The sequence below is a fragment of the Labeo rohita genome, chromosome 5 (genome assembly GCF_022985175.1).
Source record: "Labeo rohita strain BAU-BD-2019 chromosome 5, IGBB_LRoh.1.0, whole genome shotgun sequence".
In the NCBI taxonomy this organism is placed as follows: Eukaryota; Metazoa; Chordata; class Actinopteri; order Cypriniformes; family Cyprinidae; genus Labeo; species Labeo rohita.
Window position 1 is genome coordinate 14,739,301 of NC_066873.1, and position 20,000 is coordinate 14,759,300.

General features: G+C 36.8%; 1 protein-coding gene across 1 annotated transcript; it reads right to left on the reverse strand.

The window, feature by feature from the left end:
* Positions 1–700: 700 nt before the first annotated feature.
* scarb2a (scavenger receptor class B, member 2a) lies at positions 701–15,305 on the reverse strand. Its single transcript, XM_051109617.1, has 13 exons — positions 14,866–15,305; positions 11,574–11,734; positions 10,946–11,093; positions 10,622–10,816; positions 10,051–10,142; positions 8,652–8,771; positions 8,396–8,574; positions 6,760–6,878; positions 6,350–6,423; positions 6,211–6,262; positions 5,976–6,128; positions 4,158–4,205; positions 701–3,873 (listed from the first exon to the last, which is right to left on the reverse strand). Exons 1-13 carry the CDS (start codon positions 14,986–14,988, stop codon positions 3,742–3,744), a joined length of 1,596 nt encoding a protein of 531 aa, XP_050965574.1. The 5' UTR covers positions 14,989–15,305; the 3' UTR covers positions 701–3,741.
* Between the last annotated feature and the right edge of the window lie 4,695 nt (positions 15,306–20,000).

A 20,000-nucleotide genomic window follows, 5' to 3' on the forward strand; every position in this document is an offset into this window, starting at 1 on the left:
CACTGGTTTGTAGTGCAAAAAGTTTTACCGTTTACCTCATGTTGTTATTCTCATTATTTCCCTATCCACCTCATTTTTGCTGTAAGAGTGGGTGTTTCCATTTTGTAAATTTTATGGGTGTGGCTTCTGGATCTTATTTGCTTTCAGCTATTTTTATCTTTACAGAACAGCTTGTTTTGCTGCTTGGTATTGCAAATTGGTGTCTTACCATATTATTTCAACGTATTGTTTTAATTATGAACACACTGGTTTGTAGTGCAAACAGTTTTACCATTTACATTTCATAGTTACGCTTCTCATTATTTCCCCATTCACCTTATTTTTGCCATAGGAGCGGGTGTTTCCATTTTGTAAATTTTATGGGTGTGGCTTCTGGTCTCATCTGCTTTCAGCCATTTTTAGCTTTACAAAACAGCGTGTTTTGCTGCTTGATATTGCAAGTTGGTGTGTCTTACCATATTATTTCAACATATTGTTTTAATTATGAACACTGGTTTGTAGTGCAAACATTTATTGTTACTCATCTGCTTATTTCCCTATAGCGGCAAAAGAACGGTGTTTTACTGTATTTTAATCAAATAAATGCAGTCTTGATAAAACTTCAAAAATAATATAGTGTTAAAAATTCAACTTTTGTATATTTAGTCTTTCAGTCTGTTAACACGGAAAGGAAAACAGAAACATGACAAGAACTTCAGAATTCAAGAATTTCAACATTTTTTTTATTTTTTGCAAATAACACTAAAAATGTTTACAAAAGCATTGTAGAAAGATCTGTGCAGTGTAAATTATCAAAACTAAAAATGAATATTACTTGAAATGATTTTGCACCTAACATGACATAAGGATTGTCATTCTCAGCAGCAAAAAACGCAATGCATCTCAGGAGGACACGATGAAGTGTTCAGTGTTTTTAAAACCACCCTCAATGATGTTGTGAGGTATTCACCAGCCCTGAAATAAAGGCAGAGGGGGGCAAAAAAACAAAACAACAAAAAACAAATTCTACACTGCTTAAACATGTTGCTACTAAAGCAAGTGAAATAAACAAGGATGATATGGCACTAAAAGCTCATCCCTGAAGGAGGGCGTCATTCATCTAAGAAAAAAAAAAGATTAGATTGCAATTGGAAATTTCCCTTGTACCCAACATGGCACTATGGCAATCCTCCAAAGTGGAATTCAAAGACACTCAGCCTTCCCTTTGTTATTCCAGTTGGACAAACAGTGTGTTGACAGCTTGGGAGAGTTGTATAACAGGAGATCATTACACACGATAGGCTCACACCTTACAGATACAACACAAGCCTTTCTCCATTAAAGTTAACCGTTTTTACAATCACATACACCGTTCCATCTCCAATTTAGAACAATATTCACTGGGTACTACTTCAGAAATGTAAAGGAAAACTAAATTTAAGAAGAAAACAGAAATGTGCTTGATGACCCCACTTGTAATATTACAAAATAATTAAAAAACAAATACAGAAATGAACAAGACCAAAGAAAAGACCTTAGAAATTCAGATAATGTACATACCATTGAACATATGAATACATAAATATTTGTCTGTCTGATTACAAAACTTTTTTACTTTGTTATAAAATTTGCTTTGTACATATCACTGTATTGCTGTGTCAATACATAATACTGAGAGTTTCTTTGCAGTTTCTCTGTGGCAACGCTTTATATCTCAAGTTCTTTGCTGTATTAAACACATTATAAACTCTGGAAAATATTTTGTGACTTCAAATTGTTTTCCTTCTTATTTGCCCTTGTAGACAACGAGGTTCTAATGATCTTGTAAATGGGAAATCGATGGCACTACAGCTATCTGAGTGGAAGGCAAACAAACCAGTTATCTACCAAACCAATGTAATCTTTGGTCAAGCGTATAGGGGCAAAAGTCACCATAAGCAATTTGGAAACTGTATAGAAATGGCTCAGGTTCATTGATCTTTCATACTCAAGTCATCCAACATTAGTCCAGCGGGGTCTTTGACAGACCATTTTTAGGTGAATGTATATACTAATGGCCTAATCGCCACTGTAATGGACTAGTAGTTAATTACACTAAAGCTTGAATTACTTTCCCTCAGTTTTCTGTTCACATACAGCTGCATAAGACACTGCAAGTACACAGTGTTTCCAGTTTAAACCTTGCGCTAAATCTTCAAGATGAGCTAAATCCATGGCACAGGCAAATACGCGACAACGTCCGCCGCAATCCACGTAAACCGCGGACGCAAGAAGTAACAGATGGTTTACGCCAAGTAACAACAAACGTCAATCATTCCAGCAAGTGTCACCAAAATGGGAATGATTTACAGATACATACACCTTTAAAACAACCGAGTGTAACTGTACAAACAGGTTATGGCAACTTCAGACAAACAGATGCATTTGGACAAACAGAGATGCATGCGTCGACTCCTCTTTAGTGATACTTTGTCAAGTGTGCAACTAACACATCCTGATTTAAAATATGGCCTCAATTGTTTAGCAACAGCGAAGGCTACGAACATCAAAGATGGAAAAAGCGAAACGAAAATTAACACAAGCAGTGATTCAAGTCTCTTTCGCCCACAGAAGGTTATGCAAAGTGTGCAAACTTCACTGATGACCCCTCAAAAACCCTCCGATTCGACTGTGGGCTCGGTGGACTGTAGTTGTGCTCTAGATATTACAGAACAAAAAAAATGATATTTGTCCGACATAGTTCCACCGTGTGCCTGCCATTACCGTGCAGCAGAATCACACTGTGTTTGTAAGTATTTGTAAGGCAGAAAAATTCAAGTCTCGCTTGTAAGTGTTCTACGTCTGTTGTTCGTTCATTACGAAACGCTAGTAATACAATGCCTTAAAGGAGACTGTCTGACCTCTTAACAGCCATCACCTCTGAAATGTTTCTGGCGTCAAAAAAATGTGACTCGGACACTATGAAATGGATAGGACCGCTGAAGTCACTGGTTTCCACTTGTCGTCACACTGCATCGTGCAAAACGGTGGACGGTGACCCACCGGAGCAGTTCACCACAGTGTGACAAAAACCATGCAAGCGTTGACACGCCTGCTGAAATACACACACATATAATTACACACACTCACATCGGTATGTACAAACACACACACACACACACACACACACACACACACGCATACATAAGTTCTGGATAAAATCCATCTTTTTTTTTTGTTAGCATATTAGACCTTTTAGCTCTCTAATACTCTTAGAGGAGGTAAATCAATAGTTTATCTGCTCATTATCAAAAGGTTTGACGTATGAAGAGCTGTGTTAGTTCAAGGTCTGCCTGTGTAGACCTGTTTACAGTAGTGTGGGAAGAGATCTGAAACGCTTCAAGAGCACAGGCTGTGAACTTTTCACGCTCTCTCATGCTGAAAGGGTTTATGACCCTTCAGGAACTATGGACTCTGTGAGCATGCAATGCATATATGTGTTTTTAAAAGGCAAGAGAGTGTGTTTCAGGCCTCGCAGGACTAGGCAACAAAGCCTCTGGGAACCCAGAAACTGAAGTGGGTGCTTTGAGTTTACATGTGTTTTGACTGAACATATGGCAGTTTGAAAGGCCATGCTCAAGGAAACGAGTCAAGCGACTCTCGGCAAACGGTGGTGAGCGTGCGGGGGCTGGCCCCCGAAGACGAATCGCACAGTGAAAACTAACATAGAAAAGGTTGAGGAGGATAGATGTCCTCAAGGTGAGACTCCACCAGTCGTCTTCATCAACACTTTTGCGCCTCTACTGGTGACATGGCGATGTAAGATCCGTTTCTCAAAGGCTGATTGGTACGGTTCTCTGGCGAGTCCTCTGCTTGGTTGCTCACTTGGGTATAAGCCGTTTCGTCCTTCGTCGTCTGTGCAGAACATGTGGGAACGTTAGCGTGTGCATTGTTAAAAGCATCAATGTGAAATGTAGTGTGTAGGTAAACAGCTAATCTAATGCTGTGAAATACTGCATTATGATCAACATGCAGGAAAAGCAATGAACATAATTTGCAGAAACTCAAAACTAACAAGGTATTCGTATAAAAACTATTAAACTTAAACAGTCACTCGTAATGCTTAAAATGACCAAGTACAATGCTACAAGCACAAAATGAAAGCAAAATGTGTGTGTAAGGGAAAAATGAAGACTTACAGCAAAAGAATGAAAAGCTTCAGTAAAATCAATACGTTTTACTTCATTCTGAATTGGAACAAAAAAAGGGGAGGAAAAATGTTACTGGAAATGAAAAAATAACAGCATTATGCATCATAGGCAGATTTCAAGTGATAAAACAAATTCTATAAAAGAACTTTTAAACATTAGTATATAAACGTGCAGAACAAAAGTTTTTCCCAACTGAACTATAACATAATAGTAGGGCCCTATGAAATCCACTTTACGTTTTCCCCAAATTCAATTTTATTTATTTATTTAGTTCCAAATTCCGTTTTAAATTTTTAAATTTTTCTGGATTCCGTTTTTTTTCTAGACTCTTTTTTAATGGTTAAATTCAATTTTATCAATCAAAAAGTATGTCTAATTAACTGAAATCATGAAGCGTACAAAGGTTCACTTTTAAATTCTGGATGCCCTTGGCCGAAAACCAAAACCGAAAATGCTGTGTAGTAATTATTTACTATTTTTTTTAAATAATAGAAAATAATTTTGACTTTTTAAAGTCTAACTTAGTAAGTTTAATGATATTAAGTTAAAAAAAAAAACAAAAAACAAAAGCCAATAAAATAACCACACTTTTACTGAAAATAACACAATAAATTTGGACAGAAAAAATAAAATTAAACAAATTATCCAAATATTCAGTTTATTGCTGTTTTTCTCTTTCGGCCAAAAATGCCATTTTCGGTGCATCCGGAAAATTCGGTGCATCCCTACTTTCATTAAATTTTAATAATAAAAAGCATCTCTAAATAATTGATTTTATATAAAAACCTAATTTATTACTAATATATATATATATTTTTTTCAGAAATACCGTTTGTACTTACATTTTTCTGGTAAATAAATTCTGGTAAATATTTTTTTGGGTAAACATCCCTCAAAAATAATGTTCTGATAATGATTATATTAGCAGTAGTAGTACTATCATTACATTAAGTAATACATTTCTGTCACAGTTTCTTCAAATTAAACCAAACTTTTGATGGGTTGCTGAAGACCTTTATGTTTCTGTTTGTATATTATATGATGGTAGTTTTGTTTTGGTTTTTTTCACAAAAAAAACAGTAAAATGCTTATGAAGTGCGTCTCAGAGCAGTTCTAGAGATTGTTTATGTGTTTATGTACTCGTATGTTTTGGCGGCAGAGGCTGAAAACACCGCAAGCATCACACATTCTTCGGTATGGGTGTGGTAAAACCGCGTGTCTGCGCCATTCATTCACACAGAGACTCGCAGAATATGCAGGATTCATATTCAAATAGTACTTTTGCGGCTTAATCTTCACAGAAACTAGTCCATAGCGTGTTTTGATTTGAGTGTGCCAACCTAATTTTGATTTATTCATTCAAAATTTGGCAAATTCCATGACAATTAATTTCAATTTTATGACTGGATTCCGCCATTTCAGTTTTTTGCATCGTGGAAATCATAGGGCCCTACAATAGTTCTGCAACCCAACTGATAATTACTGTATACTGCAAAGAAAAACTGTATAATAAAAGAACACTTCATAAAGTAATACGTGCACTATAGCACATGCATTCCCTCAAGCAGGTGCATGCATGGGTATCAAAGCTAGGGTTAGTGTCGCCAAGGTGAGTGACACATTTAATTGACTTCCAGGTCAAGGGTGTGTAAGGTTTCATTAGAATTTATGGGCTTTTCCAATACTGGCATTTCTAGAGAACGTTAACTGTTACTTCATTAATATTTTTCCATGGAAATCTACTGTTGACTTACAAATGACATTTTTACTTTTAACTAGGCAATATATAAGTTTACAAGCACACACCTTTCTCTGGCGGTTCCTGCAGACAAGGAAGATCAGGACTACAAGTAAAATGGCTCCCAGTCCCACAATGATGACTGGAAAGTTGGACACCACTGTTACAATCAGCAGAAGCGTCTTCATCTGGGCTGCAGACTCATCATCGATAGTTGCCGTCTGAAAATTCAGCAGGAAATTAATTAACTTTGAACAGAAATATTTACTTTCTGAAGGAAGCACGAATGACACGAGAACTCACCTCATTGACATACATAATGGGGAAAATTGTCTCATTGAGGAATTTTGTTTTGCTGAAAAGGAAAAAGTGGAAATCTCATTAGCCTTTTTTTTACTCCAGAACATTCTTCAATGGTTTTTGAGGCAGTTTTTTTACTTACGGGAAGCCAGGGACTCTCTTCAGTATGACGTTAAGCTGAGCTCTCTTACAGGCACGAATGGGAACCCCTGTAGTCTGAGGGAAAACAAAAAAACAAAAGGACAATTTACTATTAAAAGTCAACCAATGTTCACCACATTACACACAGTTTTTGCTCGTTTCCACCCTGAAACAACAACAAGATGAGCCCAGTAATGAGTAGATTTTCCATCACGACATGCTACAAAAATAATCGCTGGGATTCTAGGTAGAGTTACGTAGAAGTGGTTTCACATTCACTTGTGGTTACCAGAGTGAATCACCTTATTTTTTCCTGCCAGGGTTAGGATGGGTGCGTACTACTATCAGATTATAAACCACAAGGTCAGAGCTGTAAAACAGTAAAAATCACAAAGCATCTGCATTGCTTACCGGGTTGATGTCGAGGTATGTTTCGTGTTCTTCCTCATTTGGGTTCATTCCATCAATGGCATTGATGTACCGCTCATCGGCTTGGTAGAAATGAGGGAATGACACAACAATGGGTGCACCTGTACAGTGAAGGGTAAATAGAAACAGGAATTGGGCATTAGCTGCTGTTCCTTTATTCAGATTAGTAGTTGACAATCAGGTATAGAGCACCCATTTAGGAAAGCACAACGATGAATATGCAATAACAACAACTTCTTTATCAGCTACTGCATTTATAATGACTAGTCATAGACTGATTAAAATCATGTCAAGGATGCTTGATGCTTGTCCATCAAACCAGGCAATAAAATTAAAAAATAAATAAATAAATAAATACATAATTGTAAAATAAATGTTACAATTTGATTAGTGCTGGGCAGCGACTAATTGTGATAAATGAAATCCAAAATAAAAGTTTTTGTGTACATATAAATACACACACATGCATGTATACATTTATGAAACATATATATATATATATATATATATAGTTTTCTATTTAAATACATTTTAAAATACAATTTATTCCTTACTACCAAATAAAAGCATTAATTTCTATAAAAAGAAATCGTAATGACCTCAAACTTTTGAACGGTAGAGTGAATATTTCCCGAAACGCAAATGCTTATATTTGTAAGTCATAAAAACATGTAAATGATCAATGAATGCAAAGAAAGCAAAAACACATCAGTGGCCTCACTGAAGCAGGTGACAGTTCAGATTGCAACTGTGCAGTTTTTAGCTTTTACTTCTTTGGTTTCCTGACATTTTCCATTAGCTGAATTAATGCCCCCGAGGCATTTTCTGGGGCTTTTTGGTTTTTTTATGCACACTAACAGAAAATGAAACTTCCTCTTTTGGTGGCATGTTTGCAATGACAAGACGGCAAGTACCTGAACACCCACTGAGAACACAGAATACCACTACTAAGTGCCAAGACTATCGTTAGCTAAGAATAATATGTGCGTATCGCTGATTTATATCCCATTTCCCATTCCTTAATAACACTCCAAATACAACCATTAACAAACGGCCATGAACCCTTCTAGGTATGATGACTAATCAAAGCATGTGCACGTTTTGACAGCTGTTTCCTATCATCAGCCCTCACAGGATAAATGCGAGAGTTTACATACGCTCGATAACAATATTAGCCTGCTAGTTTAAGGCAGAAACAATAGAGGATGAAATAGAGTAATCAGTTGAAGGACACCTACAGAGAATCAAGTGCTTGAGTCATAAATTTGCACTGAAAGTTATTCATTAAGCACTGAACCCTGATTTCCCTATCATAGTCCAAGAGTATGCAAACAAAAGCAGAGCGATTTAACTTGAACTTAGGTTACGAGGCCACCAGTCAGTAATGGGAAACCCTGAAATTCAGTACTATTTACACATGCTTTGTTTGCTTTGGTTAAATGTCAGTCTGGACCAGCAATTCAGGGCACCAGGGGTGCCTTGTTAAACAATTTACCACATTTAAAAAAATGTTAGCCTGTTTCCCCATCCAGTTCAAGGAAACATCCCACATCTTTCCCAACAATCACAATAAAGCCCTGAAGCTAAGGTGGTATGGTGTGACACAGAACCGGTTTACCTTCCCGACAGACGCTGACTTTGAGGACTCCTTTTCCCAGACAATCTCCAGCAGGCACACAGAAGCCAGCATTACTGGGATTCTCATCTGGGGGGGCCAGTACATCTGAAGGAGGGGCAAAGCGGAAGGCAGGGATGCCCTTCACCTCTGTGTCAGCCACGTAACCCAAATGAATGGATCTGCATGTAATGAAGAACCTAAGCAAACACGTACAAGTAACAAAAATTCCTTGTAAATGTTAAAACGCATTGCTTACCGACACAGATCTGCAGCAAAGATGTAGAGGAGCTCTTTCCTGGACAGGAAGGTGTGGAAGACACTGCCATCGGTACCATTGATCATGTTGCTCTGGTTCGACGACCACCAGTTCATCCGACTGTGAATGAGAAAATGAATAAATGTAGATTTATTATGGATTTTTCTCCGCAGTTCTTATTCAAATACGTACACTACATATCAAGTTTTGCATAATTACAATGGTAATGTTTTTGTCTCTTACGTTTACAAAGGCAACATTTATTTGATTAATACAGTAAAAACATATAATTGTAAAATATTAGAATTTAAAGGGAAAGTTACCCAAAAATTTAATTCTGTCTTTAATTACTTCCCCTCATGTCGTTCTAAACCTGTAAGAACCTATTTTTAGGACACAAATTAAGATATTTTTGATCAAATCCAAGAGACTTCTGACCTGACAGCAACGCAACTGAAATGTTTCCAGGCCCAGAAAGGTAGTAAAGACATCAATAAAATAGTCCATGTGACATCAGTGACTTAACTGTAATGTTATGAAAATTCTAAATTCTTTTTAAAATTACCATATTTAAAAAGTTACCCTATTTTCCCCAGGCAATTCACATCTTTCCCAACAAACACGCTATCAGGGAAGCTATCAGCGCATATTAACTAATTTCTATAAAAAGAAATCTTACTGACGTCAAACTTTTGAACGATAGAGTAAATATTTCTCCAAATGCAAATGCTTATGTTTGTAAGTCATAAAGACATGTAAATGATGAACGAATGCAAAGAAAGCAAACACACATCACTGGCCATATGAGTGATTTAACCGTAATGGTATTAAGCAACGGGAATACTTTTGGTACGCAAAGGAAACAAAAATGACGTCTTCATTCAACAATTTTTTCTCTTCCGTGTCAGTGATTTAAAACTGCAGTTGATCCACTGATGTCGCACAGACTATTTTAACAATGTCCTTCCTACCTTTCTGGGCCTTGAATGTGTTGCATTTCTGTCTATGCAGGATCAGAAAGCTCTCTAGGATTTCATCAAAAATATCTTAATTTGTGTTCTGAAGATGAAAAACATTTGCAGGTTTGGAACAACACAAGGGTGAGAAATTAATGACAAACTTCCTAAGTTTTCCAAACTTCGACTCATAGTGTACATGCAGGATACTCTGCAAAGCGATTTATTGGAATATGGGTCAATTTAAAACAGGACATGGGGTAACTGAGAGGCACAGGAGCCCTTTTTTTGGACTTTATACTGTGATATTGACTTTTCTACCATCTAATGCAGGCATGCTGTGTGTTTAACCCAATTTCCTAAGGTAAAAGAGCAGACGCCAAATGAGTGTGCAAGAATTCTCACTATGTCAGGCAATGCAGATTATGCAACTATTGAGGTACCTGATGCCATTCCACGTGTCAATCTTGCCGTAGTCCATGTAGTTCTTCTCTCCAGTGTGGAAGACAAATTCACCCTCATGGGTGCCATTTTTCTGTAAATAATACATCAATTAAATCTAATATAATGCTACAACCATTAGCAGAAAATAATCACATGAGTCACATAAGGGTAAGATGACTAGAAAGTCATCGGAAAGTAGGTTGCTTGGCGGCCATGATATGAATGCAGAGTGAAAGACTAAATGTTTTATTAACGTAAACCGCTTACTCGCTGATTCAAGGCACTGACATTATACCTACGATTGCAAGAACTGCAGATATTTAATATCCGCCCTAAATTTAATACATATATAATCCCTAAAGAAAGTCTAAAACCTATTAGAGCAAACCAGGCCACTGTGTCAAGCCTGATGCACTGGTCAACATCTGCAGTCTACGGCAGACAAAGTCACGATAGCGTCACTTGCTTATCCTGTTCTGACCGTATACATGCGCTTTAGAGGTCTGCGTCGGTTGCACAAATATATGACCGCACTGAAGCACTGAATATGATGAAACTGCAGATTCTTACATTATACATAAGGCCAAAATTCTCATTCACTTCTGGTCTCATGGCGTGGATTTTAGACAGCAGCGGGTCTTTGAAACCCCACAGGACCTCATGGACTGTACGATTCATAAACACCTCGATGCCCATGGATCCCATCCACATCGACACAGCAGTCCTCAGAAAGAAGGAGTAGGAGTATAACTCGTTCATCACAGCCTGAAACAAGAGAGAAGGAATTCAGAGCGAACTCTTTGCATTTGGATCAAAGATAATCAGATTAACAAATGCTATGGGCAGACTAAATTTAAATGATTCGTTGGCAATGCAAAACAAAACCCTTCTTACAATGAATGGAATGTTAACCGTTATCACACGGTCGACCTCAGGATCTCCCGATGACATGTTGCGAAGAAACACGAAGCTCTTGGGATTTGTGGCAAAGATTTTCGTCCCGTTCTCAAGGAATGTGACATTTTCCCTTGGTCGATATTCCCTGATAACAGAAAGCAGCATTTCATTTAGTATCAAAATCGGCAACTCTTTCTCATGCTCACCATGCCTGCACATATTTGATCAAAAATGCCGTAAAACAGCAACTCTGTAAAATACTACAATTTAATATAACAGTTTACAAGCTTAATATTTGCTCTGATGGCAAATTCATGTCTAGAATTGATGTACTGTCAATTTTAATCTTTTTAACGCATCCTTGCTGAACAAAAGCATTCATTTATTTAAAAAACACATTTTTTACAAATGCATTGACATTTAGTTTAGTGTGTAGGTAAATGTTTCCTGTTTTCTATCTAGTAAAAGCATGAGTCATTTCTAGACTTATGTGCCAAACTTGTAGTCACTGACAACAGACAACATAGTTTAGAAAACAAAACACTTCAGACGGCTCAGAATTATGAATGTGAACAGCTGAATACTGAGACTGTTAATTCATCACATTTAAAGACATGTAAATCACCTGTAGGTGTATGGCCCTATTTGAGTCACTTTTGCCTTTTCCCTCCCAGCCAAAAACGCTTCTGAATTGGTCACGTTGAAGAAGAAATACTGCATGTAAACAGGTGGTGGTGGATTTATCCATCCATCCAATACTCTACTGTTTTCCCCCAGCGTGATCTCCTGTGAACGAAACAGAGTCAGAGGTCAAGAGAGAGCACCACAAGACTAAAAAATGCTGGGTCTGGTTAAGCTGAGTTTCAATAAAATTTAGGTATGCTGACTGATGTAGAAGTTTCACGTGAAATGTCAATGACCTGCTATGACAGAAACACAGCAAACGTGAAGTAAAGTGAATGCTGGAATGGGGGGGGGGGAAGAGGAAAGACCTCAGCAGACAGTTGAGCTGATTCAGAGTTACAGAAGAGGAAGAAAAACATCAACATCAGCGATCCACGACATACAAGAGCGACAAACTCGTTTGTCTGCTATTTGAATTTTCCATCAGACAGTAGGTTCAGCAGTCCCACTTCTCAATCAGTGTCATGATGTGAACTCGAAAGGAGGAACAACATTTATTTTGAAATGACAAACTACCTTCAGAACGACGTCATTCTTGGCTACATGTGACAGTACAAAATTGTGTAGTAATAGACAAAACGAGGCTCTAAAGAGTGACTCGTGACAAACTCATAACAAGGGCTTTGCTTCAGAATGCTGCCTTGAAATGCAGATAACGCTATCTATAATCAAAAGCCATGACTTGAGCAGTGTAGCAGAACGGACGGTTCAAAACAACAAACATCACGACCCCCTTCACTGGACCTTCAGCCTCTGAAAAGTCCTTTCAAGAAAGTGTTTTGCTAGAATCACTAAACAGATGGTTACAGAAGTGCCTTAAGCTAAAAAAAAAGTAGTTTGTTTCAAAATCAGTCATTCCAACACACAGTCCATGTGAAAACTGCACATTAATTTATACTTCTCTGATCCAGAGAAAAAACATAAAGACGTCTTTGTTAAAACAGGTCAGATTAACTAAGAGAACACCTGTCTTTTGAACAAAGTTTTTTTTTTTTCCCACATGTAAGGTCTGAATGGGATCTCTATCATTAGGAGTAACCCTGTGCTTTACCATAAAGTACTGGTATGAAGCACTAAAGCTATTCAACTTGTTCAACCATGCGTAGCGAAATTAGACTAAAGCTCGTCTTTAAAGTAAGATTATGTTGCGTCACACCTACTGACTCTTTTCTAATCTTTCAAAGATTCTCAGGAGGTTTGTCGGGGCATATTTTCTTTAACCCATACTGACAACAGTTGTTAATTACACCTGGTTAAAAAAAAAAAATAAAATAAGGATGATTTTATTCTTAAAAGCAGCAGTGCATTTTAGCTTACAGACACCAGTTAAAGTTTAATTGGCTGAAACCACCACACCTTAACATGTACACACAAGATTCTTTTGTTTAAGTCTCTAATGCTATTCAAAACAGCATTTATTTAATCAAAATGATTAAAATAATATATATTTTAAAAACAGTTTTCTATTTGAAAATATTTTAAAATGCAATTTTTCAATCACACGATCCTTCAAAAATCATTCTGATATGCTGATTTTTTATCATCAACGTTAAAACCGTTTTGTGGAAACCGTTTCTCAGGCTTCTTTGATGCATAGAAAGTTTGTTTGAAAAAGAAATCTTCGGTTATAATGTAAAAGAAATCTTACTGACCCCAAACTTTTGAATGATTGCATTCAACATGATTATGTTCTTTACAGGGAATCCACTTTGAATATAACCAATTATTGAAAAAATAATTATACAATTATTTCGATGAATCAAAGAGAAAAAAACGATCACAGAAACCAAATTACTGCATTAACCTCTCCACACAACTGCTGTGCTCAACAACCTTGAGAAGATCTCTGAAGGTCCTAATAGACATCAAACTAGTTAAAAAACATTCAAAGCCTTGATGGAGCAACTACAGCCAAGGTAAGAAAAACAACAAATGTTTGTATTTAGATAGTGAGCTCATTTGTCCTTTACGTGGAAGTAGTTAACGTTACAAAATGCCAGTAAACCAGACAGCTGGTCTTCTGCGCATGATGGTACCCGCAACTGGAAATGATATTTTACGTTGTACCAATGTCCTTACACTGCCAAGAGGTGCAGATTTTAATGAATTAAATGCAAACATTAATTCACAGCAGGCAATCAATACAATAGCCTATGTCAAAGCCTGGATTTTAACTTTAGCTGCGAAAGCAGTACGCAAAGTAAGTTTTAACTGTCAAAAGTGATAAAACACTCTATAGAAAAACTGCCTCAGAGCTACACACTGCACCACATATATAAACTCCTTAAACATGCCACCCATTCCACGCCCTACTCAAAAGACACACATCACCTGAGGGCTTAAAAAAAAGTTGTTTTGTCTAGAGAACTTGTACCTAAGGGCTCAATGTGACATGTCTGAGTGCCTGAGATGACTTGCTGAATATGAAAAGTGACAGATTATCATGAAGCTCTAAGGCAAGGCATTTCTAACTCAAGTTGACTTCACCCACAGAGCGCCACAGACACCCACCCATGGATTCCAGGTTAAGAGAATCCATTGAAGACTGAATACTACACTTGGTTAAAAATACTGAGGGTGGAGGTCAGAATTCCAAGTATTTTTCCAAGGAGAACCGGCTGAGACCCTCCCCCACAGCTACACATATAGCACACCTCCCCCTTGCCATATACATGATATGTGAATGAACAACCTTCCCCGTTACATTACAAAAATAAGGGATTCACTCCTCCAGTATTTTGCAACGGAAAGCATTTCATTCACAGATAGACAGTACCACCGCTGAGGTGGATTAATGAGAGAGACGGAGGCAAAAAAAAAAAAGTCTTTTCCGCAATATGATAAGCTTCGTGGTCACAGACAGCGACCAGCCCACTTGAATCAGGGTTACTAACAAGCCCACATTTACATCACGGTAATTTAATATCATGTTTGGACCACCTACACGCTAAAAAAAAGGGGCATTAAATGGCAAAAGACAGGTTTTTAAGTGACATAACATGAAATTGTATAGTCTGGGTCTCCCACGTATAAAACCATTGAGAAGATTTACATGACAGTATTTCGGCTTGTTTGTTGTATGATTTCGCAAAGCTTACATTACATCAAGCAACTCTGCGTGATGCTCAACACCGCACAAGAAGCCTCGTGTAGCAGCAATGAATCATTTTAAAAGCCGGTTTATATCAGAACATGAGCTTTACGTCAAATGAAACACTTTATATAAGACTTACCTTTTTTATCCGTTCTTGAATCATTGTTTGGAAGACTTGAGCCACCAGAAGGGCGATTCCCAAAATGAGCAAGTGAGCGCACACGATCCCGGTGGCGTAAATGGCACAAGATCTCCTAGTCATGTTTGATATTTCAAATTGGCTAATTTGTAAAAAAAACAAATAACACTATTATTTCTTTCTATTTCCTTTTCTCTACTTCCGAACTTCTACTCGAGGAGCTCCCGGCGTGTCTCCGTTTTTCTGATAGTCTCAAAGCCAGAATCGTTCACTACCCTTCAATGATTGGGAAACCGGCGTACACGATCCCGATGATGTGCGATTAGCGGTAGTGTTTCTCGGATGCTGAGATAAGAGACTATCAGCTCTAACGCAAAGAAACTGAAGTCTTGTCCTCCTCCCTCACTCACTAGATTCAAATGAGCCAGTCATGCAAGAGAAACACACTTTTAGGATCGAGGGGCGTGTTAAACCTCCCTCAGAGCTGAGGTCACAATTTAAAGGGGTTTTTAAGACGGATTTATGTGTGTGAATGTCAAAACGACCAAGTAAATATGCAGCACACTTTTACTGCCCTGACGTAATTTATAGGTTAAGATAAATAAAGTGTTTTTGCTAACAACAAACGTACAGAACGACAGAAATAATTCATGTTTCGTTTTAGAAAGTGTATAACTTCGAATTTAATGTAGTAATATACTACACAAAGTGTTTCATTAGAATATGTGCGGTTAAAATATACAAACTCGTTATATAAACAATCAAACAGACGTTACAACTCAGCGGGACGTTTTTGTGTTTTTAAAAACATCAACCGTCAAACCGTTAGGTCTTAATTTGAGTTCCGCTATCTACTGTCGTGTCTCCTTAAATGACTGGTGAATGAACATGAATAATGGGCGGCTCGCAAGGTAAGCGATGATTGTCGCATCGCTTTTGTCCGAGGAACTCGCAATTCTATTGGATGACGTCTTCCCGGACCACCGTCCTAAGACCACCCCTGGACGAACGTGATTGGCTGACGCCTCAGAAGTGTGATGCCGAATTTGATCGACTGATTTCGGGGCGGAGTTTATTTAAAGGGAGCCCGCAGCGCTGAAGCACGCTAGATATCTGATGGTCTCACCCGCGCATGAGTTTTAATAGGATGGGAGTGGGGTTTTTTTATTTTTTATTTATTTTTATTTTTTTCACACTTTCCTCAGAAAATAAAGCTCTGTGTAAGATGTTAAAGCTGTTTGGCAGTTATGATTAAATGTATATTTTCAATAAAAACATTTTAGGCATTTAGGCAGTCACTAGTAACTCCTAACCCCAAAGGGTTGTTTGTCCATATTTAATTTGCATTTACATTTTTTCTTGTTGATATTATGTTGCAACAGTTAAGTGTAACTATTATTTAAGTACAATACCGTCAGTTCATGAGTCAGCATAACTCATAAGGAAATAGGTGTAGTTTGAAAGACTGCTGATTTAAAATCACGCATCACTGGCGTAACGTATGACTAGAAGAAAACAACTGCGTAACCTAGGAATTAGTACATTAGTACCTATTTTGACCTTTAAGAGGGCTGTAAAATACCTCAGGGACAATTACTTTATTGCTATAACGTGTTACAGATATCAGCACACCTCGAGGTCATTGGCCTTCTCACAACAGGCTGCCATGTTGGTGATAAAGATGGTGAGCTGATGTTGGAGTTGTTAGTAGACCAAGACCCTAAAATATCTTTCAGTGAGAATTCTTTGAAAAACTCATGTTTTTCTTAGTGTGAAGAACATTTTAACTCAAAGAACCCCTTTTTTTCCAATGGAAAGGTTTCATCAATGTTAAAGATTCTTCATGAAACCATAGATAGCTTTATTTAAAAGAAACCCTCCCCCAGCCTCAACTGTCTGCATCCCCCAGTGTTAAACAAAGCTTTATTTTACAAATGTGACAATATGTCCATTTGACAATATCCCTGTAGGACACATTTAAGCTTCTGAGTGCATTATCATGGTAAAAAAAAAATCTTCCTCAGTATAGTTAACCAGTCAATGAGTGCACTTCTCATAAAGATGAATTTATTGTATGCTTTATATGTTTTGGTAAAGCCACACCACACAGCACAAAGTAACTATAGGCCTGCGATATAGTAAAATCCTAAAGCTTTATGACTTTAATCATTACTTCAACTTATGAGAACATATTGATAAAAGATGAAGTTAACTGTAATCTAAACTGAAGGCAAAGACAGTTATGCCAAACCTGATTTGCCTAATACTCCAAGCGGGTTAATGTGACTTTTATCAAAGCTCTCTTGGGGGGTTAAGGATGCTCAGGCCAGAAAGCATCTGTGAAAATAAGAGAAGTGAAAACAAACCAGTATAAGCACCAGGAGGTAGAGGAGAAAATTGCTCTAACAAGACTGTATGCCTTATATCAAAAGTAGAGTACATTTCAGCGATCTTTTATGAATGGACTATGTCATTCAAGTACATTCATTCAGTTTCTTATTACCCACAATGACCATCCAAATGTATATAATGTATTTATTCAACTACTGTTTATACCACTATATATGACAACAGATTACTACCACTGAACAACTCTCAAAACTATCTCAAAACTAAAGGTTAAAGAGTAAAAAATAAGGTAATTTTAAGGTTTTTTTTATATTTCACAATTCTGATCTCTGATTTTTTTCTCAGAATTTCAAATAAACTAGAAATTCTGAAATTTTTATCAGCACTGACCGTTTTTTCTAAATTGCGAGACAGAAAGTTGCAATTTCCTTTTTAGTTTTAACTTCCTTAACTACAAATGTCCCCAATACAGACAAAAACATTACATGACAAATGAATAGCATGACTCTGTGATCAGAATGTACTATTTTAAACTAAAGAAACATGTTTTTTTTACATTACATGCTTGACTCCTGTGCATGTCGTGTGTGTCGATGACGCAAACTGCTTTCAGTTGCATCCTGTTGAGTGCAGGAAGAGGAAAGGGTTTGAGAGCGTTATGTAAACATTTCTTAATTAAACATCTTAGACACTGCTTATTTATTTGTTTAGTGTTGTTTCGCTCTACACATTTAAAAATGTCCACACTTTAAAGTGGAAAAGAAAGAATAACAAATACATCACAAAAGCACGACTGCCTTGCAAGAGCTGAATGAAAGTTTAATTTTCACTCAAAGAATGACATCTTGTACTTCAGCAGGTTTCAGCATGTTCACTATAGAAAACATTTATCTAAAATCACTTTTATATCATCCTGCTTAGCAGTAGCAAGCAAAGCCTTTCCATATCTTAACTGTTTAAATGAACTGGATAAATAAATCACTAATTACCTGCAAAGCTTCACTAGGACATTGTAAAATCTCAACAGTGTACAGAATAGTATATTATATTTACATTGCATGTTGCACTTTTCCTTGACATCTATTTGTTGCAATGCAGTAAACTACATATATTTTTGATGCAGTATCTCATACATTTTTAAATCTGCTCTTTTTTGCTAAACCTACTTGAGGGAGAAGCTCGAAACATTTATTTTTTTTTGTTCTAACCTGAACTGTACAAATTCAAATTGTGAATAATACAACTATTCAGATAATACAAAGGTCTTTTATGTACAGATGGGTTTGAATATGTTCTGCTATGGATTATGACAGAACATCATTTTCTTACGTATATTGCCTTTGATGAAGATACAGAGCTTGTTGTTGTTGGTCTGTTAATATGACCTCTGGCACAACAGTGAGAGAGTCACGTTCTCTGTTTGCCCCTCCTTTCACAAAGATGCTTTTATACAGTATATTTCACTGGGCGCTGCACTTCTGCATATGGAAAAAAGGCAGGAGAGTTTGAACAATAGGGAGAGAACAGCAGTTAAGTTTAATGCCTCATAAACTAGATTTTACTAATAGTCCTGCTGTTTGACATCCGCCTTAGTATTTTGTAAGCCTACCTGAAATGATGAAAAGCTGTTGGTCCACTTTATCTTTATGACTTCTTTCGTCTGTGGGACACAAAAGAAGATAAATCTTAGTGTTTTTGTCCATAAATAAAATCTAATGTTGTTTTAGACTCCACTGACTTACATTGTATGAACAAAAACTGTTACATCTCATAGCAATTCGTAACTAATTCTTATTGTTTTTATGTATGATGCATACAGTCTGCTTATGCCCAGTTGATAGTTATGTTTAATAATTATGATTCACATCATACAAATTCATACACAATTGCCACCCCATAAAAAAGTAAAAAAAAATTTCCTGTGAAATCAGATTGGTTAAGACAATCTTCAAAATATTTTTAGAATCTTGCTAAGGATAATAAAAGGTTATTGCAATTTTTTCTATCACAATTCATACTTTTTCTTGCAATTCTGAATTTGTATCTCACAGTTAAGACTTTTTTTTTTTTTGCAATTCTGAGAAAAAAGTCAGAATTGCAAGATATAAACAGAATCATGAGATAAAAAGCCGCGATTATCTCATTTATATTTTCTTCTGGGAAGGAAACAAAAACAGCAAGCCTGTAATTCAGTGGTTTAAAGAAGCATTTTTGGCAAAACCAGGTAATTTGCCATAGAAATATATATATATTTTTTAACTTTTTTGACCGTTATAGTGCCAGCTGTAGTCTGATCTCCTTAAAACTTTGCATGCTTGTTTAGAATCACTTGTTGCATGTGCTCAAAAGGTTTGGTAAAGTAATGATTTTTCCTTTAGACTTTGTAGGATTTTGGGTAAATTGGACATTAAATTCAAGATTTTTTTTTGCTAATTACTGGCCTAGAGAGTCCAGAGAATTGTACTGCAGTGTTTTTTTCCATATTGAGTGAAAAAACCTAGGACTAGTTGGCAAAAGCAGTTTTTTTTTTCCAACATCTTCTCAATCATTTAACAAATGATTTGATTGACAGCAGTGATTCTAGTGGCTCGTATGATGCAAATATTGTGTGTATGTGCGAAAAAACGCACAATATACAATCGTTTATGCCCTTAAAAAAATGCAATATCGCCCCCAGTGGCCGATTTCTTTAAATTTTTTTCACAGACAGTTGGGGTCGTGAGTCAAAGAGGCCCTCTCTTTATGATTGGCCTCTGTTAACTTGTCTAATGGGTGCTCAAACTTTA